General features: G+C 42.8%; 1 protein-coding gene across 1 annotated transcript in view; it reads right to left on the minus strand.

The window, feature by feature from the left end:
- The window catches only part of aff2 (AF4/FMR2 family, member 2), a 136,652-nt gene extending 128,042 nt beyond the window's left edge, over positions 1-8,610 (minus strand). Inside the window, exon 1 of the mRNA XM_076103917.1 lies at positions 8,558-8,610. Coding sequence (XP_075960032.1) covers positions 8,558-8,610 — 53 coding nt within the window. The remainder of the gene's footprint in view (positions 1-8,557) is intronic.
- Between the last annotated feature and the right edge of the window lie 653 nt (positions 8,611-9,263).

Here is a 9,263-nt window from a genome sequence, read left to right on the forward strand (position 1 = left end):
AACAAATACTTGATTAACTAATTGAAGTAATTATTTATTGGTTTTAACAACAAATTAGAGAATGTAATTTCAAGCAGGCTCTTCGGTAAATAGTTTGACCCATCCATAATTCAATTCTCTCAGCAAATACATTCATATTATCGGAGGCAAACAGTTTACAAATTGAATCAATTCATTACTAAATAAACAAAAAAAGAAAAGAAAATACACATTCCACATTACTGTGCGCTTCATATTGCGACGAGCAACGATTTTCAGCTGAGCTGATGCATATCTGATGGATATTACAATTTCTGGTGATTTTCGTCTTTCAAAAACTCTAAAAAACGCTCACCCTCCACTTATCGCTCCACTGTGTATTCTCTGATGAAAAAAAACAACACCGCAAGTTGTCTTTTGAGTAATAACTACACAGATAATTGTGGGTATTAAAGGGTGAGGAACTCTGCCGATATTAGAACAGCAGCTACAACAGTGATCTGATCCCATGGGGAACATCCGGTACAGTTATGTACGCTATTCTGCTTTATAGTCTAATTAGTAGTTACAAGGCTTTTAGTCACATCTATTGACAGGGCTGTTGGTTTTTTTTTTTTACACACCATTAACTGGAAGTAATATCCCAACACAGTGCAACAATCTCCACTTCTGCTTGTTCGGTAAGCCGGCAGCTTCAGTGTGAAATGTTTCAAACGGCTTCTGATGCGGGGAACACTCGCTTCTGACTCTACCAGTCTGTTTCAATAAAGATATTGCAGCTCAGAGAGACGTACTGTCTCGGTATAAGTACTTCAGCTGCACTCACGACTGACTTTTTATTGCACCTCATTGAGCCCCTGAGTGCCTGTTGGGTCTTATCTGATGTTCGTCATGGTGATTTGCTGTGCGTATGTTGTTTTTTTGTTTTTTTTCAATTATATTTTCATCCTGTGTTTAAAATTTGACAGCCATATTGCATGTTGTCCTGTGGCCTTTTGGCTCACTATCCATGGTATGCAGGAGGAAGTGGAATGAGGATGTGCAATTATCAAATCAAAATGTATTTAGGGAAAGCATGGTGATAACCTCAGCCAATGCCAACGTGAACATCAGTAATAATGAAGGTCTTCCTGAAACTTTGAAAGACTACAAACATGGTCACAATACCCATGTTGTGTCGATTCCTAAAGGAGCAAACGGTTGCGTGACCCAATCAAGTTATTAACACCCTGCCCTACTCTCTGCCCTTGGCCAGTGATTATTACATTTCATAATTTCTCCAACAAAGGGCACGTAACGTTCCACAAGGTGAAGTGGAGGCTCTGGGAACATGGCATTGAACAGAACATATGCGTTACTGTGTCCTGCTGAGGTGCAAATTATGGCTGATGAAGCCTCCAAGACCTTCGACACCCCTGAAGAAGTTGCAGAATTCAAATCCACCGTGGACGAGACAGATGGCAGACTGCATGTTTCTGGACATTTCCGACACACAATGGGTCTCGCATAAATTATTCCTTGATGTAGTTTGGATCAGGAATTAATGTGTGATCAAAGGAAGAGGTATGATGTTGTAATTGTGTTGGTGTCAGACAGACTAACTTGGGATGCTCTTCAATATCACTTATACAAGGAAATGATACATCTGTTGAAGAAATGTTAAAGAAAATCTAAGCACTTTGTTCACTTTGTCTATGAATATGGTGATAACCCGGGGAAATATCCAAAAGTTGTTTTGAAGATGGGTCAATTTCTAGCGTTTAGTGAGTTGAATCAGTTCAGGATCGTGACCCTTTTTACCAGCATGAAGACATTACTAATACTTTCACTCCCCTTCCTACTCGTGTATCTTCCTCTGCAACAAAAGAATGATGCTTGTGAGTTAACAGAGACCTTCTTTGCTGGATCAGATCTTCTTCTAAGGAGTCAGTTTTAAAAACATCCATTATTTTTGATGAAGCTATAAAAATTAAAAGAAACATCCAGAAGAGCAAAGCCCCTGGATCAGATGAGCGGAGGAATGACTTTGATGAAGAGATTCTTTGTATAATCACTGATTTCTTCTCATCTTTTAAGGGGCGCCAATATTTCCTTTCCCTCGTTTTTCTAGAGTCAAAAAAATATGTTCTCATTCAGGCCAACGGCTTCAACGTGAAGTGAACGTGGGAGGAGGGGGGGGGGCTCTACTTACATATCTCTAATGGGCAGAATATCACTGATAAAGATAAATGTTCCGCTGAAGACTTTATGTCCCACCAGATGGTTGACATTTTGTTTTCTTATAAGACACTTAAAGAAGTGAACAGATGGCTTCCCTCTTTGTGCGGAGCAAGTGCAAACCTTGAAATGTCTCCACTCCGACTCTCAGCCATACATGAGGGTCTGGGTTTAAACACAATGATAAAGTTTTAACTGTTGACCTCTGTTTTATTCTAGTTCAGCCGCAACCAATGTGTGTACCTTAATTATCAGAAATGACTCCAAAGCGTGGAAGATAACGGTATTTGTGGGATGTCTTAATTAAGACTTCTTAAGATTCTTGAAATTGAGGCATTTTGTCTCCTGCGCTACTTTGCTGACTGACAGCACCGTTTCAGTTGTTCTACTTCTAGGGTTTCGATGGATACACGCCGCTCGGGATCAGTAAAAAGACGTGGGAAAAGACTCCGTCAGCAGTAAATGTTTACACCATGTGGAAGATATCCGTTAGGATGCACAGACTGTATGTCATCGTAGCAGAGCATTCTTCATATCCCCTATTGAGGCGCCTTTTGTTTTTTTCTCCTAATATGTCACAGATGTGGTACTTGAAGTCATTGTTTACAACCTTTTGTCATGTTGCGGTGATACTGGACCTAGATCCTAAAAGAAACAGAAAACGAGTTGATTTAGAGATTCTGTCTCATTATTAGTTCTTAGTTTAAATGTATTTCAGCTGGAAAGACACAATCGTATATAACGTTACATATCCTTTTGCAGGAAGAATTCAGTCTCGCTCTGCAGTCGTCCGCACAATTACTCTTTGGCCCAGCGAGAATAAATACTTCTGGAATACATCAAATCCACATGAAACGGGCGACTTTTTAAATATCTGGAAACACTTTCCTAAAGCTGCGCTAATCAATATGTTTTGTATTAACAACGGCTTAAATGACCCTGTGAAATGTGAAAAATGTCAACTGTGGTGATAAGTAACTTTTTAATATCGGTGCCTGCACATCATTTGGGTGCAACCTAATTTCTACAGATGTTGCCATCCCTCTTTTTCCTTCCCGATACCGGTACTTGAACTTGCGTAGCGACAGATAGAGGGTTATGATCAGATACCAGTGTGTTAAAAAACAAATTAATATACTAGTATCATATTGGCTGATACACAAGTTCAAGTATTGGAATCTGTATCGGTTCAGGAAAGAATTGGTATGGCAACATCTCCAGACATTTCACCGAAATTATGTACTGCTCCCCCGACCCCATTCAGCCCCACAAAAAAGAGAAGAAAAAAAAAAGAATGCACACTTAAATAAGTTCACTGTGGACTGTCTTTACAGCTGGATATCTTCTTATTAGTGCTGAAACGTTTGTCAAGTAATCGATTAATCAATCTAGAAAACTAACCTCCAACATTTTGAATAATCAATTTAGCATTTAAGTAATCTATCACGCAAATATGTCAAAAACAATCCCTGGTTCCGGGTTCTTAGATATGAGGAGTTGCATCTATCTAAAAGATACTTTGGTTGTGTATTGTAGGTCGGACAAAGCAAGATGTCATTGAGAGCTCTGGGAAACGTTTTACTGTTTAATTGAAAAAAACAAATTGTTATTTGCAACTCTACTCCCAATTACTGATGTTTGTCTGGTTGGATCTTTTTCATTCTGCCTAAGTCTTTTTGAAATGTGAAATTTGTTGATATGTTTTTGGTTGGGACTGCGTTCTCTTATAACCTTTGTGATGCTTCTCTATGTTTTGTCAGCTGGCAAGATTTGTTTCCGTGGTGAACATTTGAATTAATTTTGTTGTTATTGACATAGTTTGTGTTTTGTTTATGTGGAATTAGAAGTTTTTAAAAAAGCACAATAAGCTAAATTGAAAACTGACACGCCGCTCTCTTTCTCACAATAAAACAACTTCAGAACCACGGACAGCGACTGCTTCCTCCCAGAGTGACTCCAGCTGATCTCACTGGTTTCACACCTGCTGAATCAGCTCCTTTTATACAGGCCCGAGGGAATAATTGTCCCCACGAGTAGGGCACTGAAAAGGATTTCCTAACCGATAGAAAGCATCCTTCGGGTGTTATCTGCTGCTGGTTCTGGAGCGTCTGAGTGTGAATTCTTGGCAGCTTCGTGACGAGACACAGCTTCCTCTCGCCGGCCTCTGGGCTGCCGTCGATGTGAAGCATCATCGAGCGGAGCCGGTTTGGCGAGCCGAGGCCCGATGGTGAAGCGGGGACGGACATTTTTGGCGTGACGACTGACTTCTGTGCGTGTTGAGCTGACACGTGTGACTGAGCTGATTGAGAGCTCGGGAGGATCGACGGGCACATCGAATAACGGACTTTGAGACTGAACATGGACTGTAAATTGACTCTGTCACCACTTCTCCTTGCAGACCCCCGTCTTCTCTATTCGGGAGAAGTAGACTTTTTTTGTTTTCTGGTCTGGAAACAGCATTATGGCTGCAACTGCAAAAATGTTGAATCCAATTTTTTACATTTTAAAGCTGCATTAAAAAAAAAAAAATCAAACAATTTATTTATCAAATGAGATCCAGTCATAATAATGATCATATTTATAATGATACACAAAGTGCCTTCCCACAGATGTGAACTTTTAAGCTCCAAAACACGCAGCTGGAATCTTCTAACTCTACGCCGACGATATGTGTAATCAATTCCCTAATTAACTACTTAAACGGTTCAACCAATCACCATCAGTGTCAATTAACAGTCAAAGCGCCCCCCCCCCCCCCCCCAGATTCCGCCGCCATGATTAGCCGGCTACATGATGGGCAATTACAGCGAGGGGGACACCGCGTTCAACGCGAGCCCCGTCACGATCATGCCGAGCTTTCAGATCTGCGGGCGAGAGAATGAAACAAGGAGAGCGAGATGGGAGGAGGAGGAGGAGGAGGGAGAAAGAGCAACAAAGAGGAGTGGAGATGAAAGGGTATTTCTTCAGGAGGAGGAGGAGGCCCACGGTGTTGGATTCGTTCAGATTTAACAAAGACGTGGGGAGCTTCAAGATTGTTTTCTCTCTCTCGGTTTGTTTTTTTATTCCCCTTAAAAAAGGAAAATCCACTGTCAAACAGGAGCCGCACATCAATGGCGAGAGACAGACTTTTAACTCCCAATCTGACTGATTTTTATGGGTCCTATTGAAGGTGTAAAAATCGGAGGAAAAAAGAAATAGGTCCATTTGAAAATATCTCTCTCTCTCTCTCTCGCATCCCACAGTCGAGGTGTTCTCCTCCTTATGATCTTGGACGTTTGAGTCCGTTTTAACATTTATTAGACGTCGGCTCCATCAAAGCCGCTTTTCCAGAGCTGCTGGTAAAAGACACCAGTTAGGAGCAGTCAACATCATGCTCCATTCCCAACCAAATGCATTTCAAAACGTGCATGTTTTCTTTGGCCCACACCATGGAGGAAGAGTTCAATGTATTGTGTTATTGGTATCTGGCTAGTTAACGGGTTCAGTATGCCTGAAATGAACCGATTCGTACGAGTCGACCACGTTTAAAAGGCCAACAGTGCACAGTGCTGATTACGATACGGCGATACCACACCGGCATTACGAGTCAACGGCAGAAATCCACCAAGTGTAGCGCTCGAAGTTCTCTTTGCAAGAAAAAAACAAAACCCCTGCTTTAAGCCCTGCCGACTTTTACACCTTTTTATACCTTGTTATATAAATATGTTTTTCTGTTAATCATCTTGTGACCCCCTTGGAGGGTTCCTGACCCACTGTCCTAATAAACAACCATGGCATGAACAGTATGTGCAGAATCTCAACAATTTGAAGTAGTTAGTAGTTTATAAGTATGTATATCGTCCAATCCTACATTAACAAAGGTGGCTTCAAGCTTTTGAGCAAACGACCATTTCCCGGGCGAGGACAGTCTGAAGTGGACTTTCCTCTGTCGCATCCTCAGCAGCCGAGGACATCTAAAGGAAATACTGAATACAAGCATGAGACCAGAGCCTGTCAAAGAGATTCACTCCGTGGTCTACAGGTGAAGCTCTGAATCAGGCCTCACCTCTCCACTGCTCAACCCGTCAGCTTATTGTTGTCTTTTTCTAAATCAGCTGTTCCTGGCACATTCCTCCGGTTTCTTTTCCGAGCTGTGTGTTAATTTCCCATCACAGCGGCGTGATGGAGCGGTGGCACACGGTGGCGGTGTGTTACATGTGTCGACACCACCACCACCCCCCACCGAGCTTGCTGTGGAACCCTGAGCAGCTCCACTCCAGCAGCGGGGGGTTAAGTACCGAGCTCGAGAGGCGGGGGGGCCTTTCCGTGTGTGGCTGCTGAGGGACAGCAGCGTGTGTCACATTTGTCCCCGCTGGAGCACGGGATTCACAAACAGCAACGCGGTTGCCAAGTCACCGCTCTCCCACTACAATACCCGGGGGGAGTGGAGAGGCTGGAGGTTACACACTGTTCCTCTCACTGGTCCTCCGTACTATTAGAAAGCCCCGAAAATACAGGATTCATCCAGCACAGCGCGTCTAATAACGTTCTTAATATCAAGGGACTTCATATGCTCAGAACATACCCAGCAGAATATTTATCATGTAGAAATATGAATGAAACATGTTCTCACATTGTTTTTAATGCTAAATTGCTGGTTCTTTTTCCTCATTTTTATATTCATCCAGAAAGAATTTCCCTGACGTCCACTAACTTCAGGGGTTGGCTGTAGTAAATGGCTTTGGATAAAAGCTCTCTGTAGAACTGCAGCCTGAACTGGGAGCTGGCCAGTACGACCAGGGTCCGGCCTGAGGAGCTGGTCTACATGTTACTTTTCACAATGTCGGATTTCTCCACCGATCCACGTTGCAACGGATTCCAAATCACGCAGAGGAACACGGTTGTCTCCCACTCGTCCCAGCTTGGCGGCCCCCCCTCCAACCTAGTTTTAAAAGCCTCAAACAAGACTTCTCCCCACGTGAGTCTTTGTTCTAGTCCTCTGCTGCATGTACAATCACTTCACCGAGGATTGTGGATGGAAGGCGTTACTGTACGTCATGGATCGGGGCTGCAGCTTTACACATTATAGTGAGGTGAATTTAGACTTGTTCTTAGCAGAGCATGTTACATGTGTCGAAAAAAAACACCTGTCAGTGCTCTCTGGTGGACAAACTAAATAAAGGGGAGACTCTGGCCCGGGCCATTTATCAGCCTAGCTCAAAAACAAATGAATAAATTATGATTATTAAAGTGGATAATGAACATCACAAGTCCAAGGTGATGTCTTCAGATGTTTGTGGTTTTTTTTGTCCAGCTGAAACCCAAAGATATTCACTTTAACTCATTAGAGAGGCTGGAACCAGAGATTGTGAGGTGTTTTTCCATTTAAAAAAAAAAAAAAGGAAAATTAATAAACCTAGATTTTGAGAATAAAGTTGCTGATTCATTTCGGCAATCAACCAATCAATGTACCAACCAATGGTGTTCAGCTCAACCAGGAAGTATCTCTACTTCAGCCTGCAGGTCACTACAGACCTCTGTAGCTCAATGCTCACCTCACGCTTCATAAACAATAACTGGGCTACCTTCAAGAGAAGAAGACATTTGTAGCATGTATACATTGAGTTGCTTAATTGTTCGACAAGACGCACAAACAAACACGCATGTAACATTAATGTTCCACTGACATCCCAGAAATCATCACGACCCAACTTGACTCCTCCATACTGCTGCACCCCCCCCCCCCCCCTAAAAACAAACAAACACACCCACCACCTACACCTGTGCTGCAGGTGGAGGCTAAACTCACCTGAACTCCGTTAACCAGACACATTTTCTCAGCAGCACTCGTTTTTTTTGTTTTAAAGGACCAGAACGTAATAAACTCAGACAAACTGTCCAAAAACTTACGTTGTTACCTAACGTTCACTCACATCGTCTGACGTCTCTCTGCCGAAATGACCGCTGCTCACCGTGTCACCGCTCAGTCACGCTGACCCGGTGCGGGCTCGCATCACAATCAAACATTCCTCAATATGAGACGGTTAAAAACAAATAAAAGCCGGCGCGTGCTTGCATGCATGTGTGTACACGTGTGTGTGTGTGTGTGTGTGTGTATGTGTGTGTGTGTGCAGGCTACGCGTGAGCCTCCCGTTTCAACGGCAGCTTTAAGGTGACAAAGAAAGACGGTTTGCACGATTTCTCCGGGACTCACTTTGGCTGCCTTTACATCTCAAAAAAAATAAAAATGCAATTTAACCCTTTATTTCACCACAAAAGCGGAGATGCCATGTCCGTTCATCCCTCTTTTAAAAAAAACCTTCCACATTAAACACGCACAATAATAATGATAATAATAATAAAGGAATAACACAGGACTTACCATGGCTGTTCGAGCTCCCAGTCTCTGAAAAAGTCGAATTCGAAGAGATCCATTGCCACTTCGGGCTGGTGGTTAAAATCCAAAGCTGGTGCTACGTGGTTCTACATGGGCTACTGGTGCTGACTGACTATGTGTGTGTGTCAGAGAGGAGGGAGAGAGCAGACACAAGCGGCTGCTGCCAGGAAGCTGCTACGTGGTCGAGGCGAGCTGACAGTCAGGCAGGCAGAGGTGGAGGGAGGGGGAGAGAGAGAGAGAGAGAGAGAGAGAGAGAGAGCACACACGCGCTGGAGAGGGCTGAAGAAGACAAGTCACACTGAGATATATTCACTGCAAACATTTTCCCTTCATAACAAGTAGAGCTATTTATACTGCACGGAGCTTACAAAAATAATAAAAAAATAAACCTTGTTGTTACCCCCCCCACCCCTCCATAAATGTGACACTTCATTGCCAACAGCTGAGAAAGGATTTAAATGCTACAGATAACATGTAATTAAAGACATCTTCATCCTGCAGGAAGCCACATGGTACAGTCAGTGACATGGCCTACACACACTTTGACATGTCATTTCACCATTAGTGATCACCTCTGATGAATTGTGCTGTTAGAACTCTCACAATCCATAAAAGGTGATGTATTTTTTAAAATTATTTTTTGCACCTATTCAGATTCTACACAAGTGCACTCGCTCACTGAGCTCCGGGG

This window comes from Anarhichas minor, unplaced genomic scaffold, assembly GCF_050575085.1.
Source record: "Anarhichas minor isolate MPS153535 unplaced genomic scaffold, ASM5057508v1 ptg000028l, whole genome shotgun sequence".
NCBI lineage: Eukaryota > Metazoa > Chordata > Actinopteri > Perciformes > Anarhichadidae > Anarhichas > Anarhichas minor.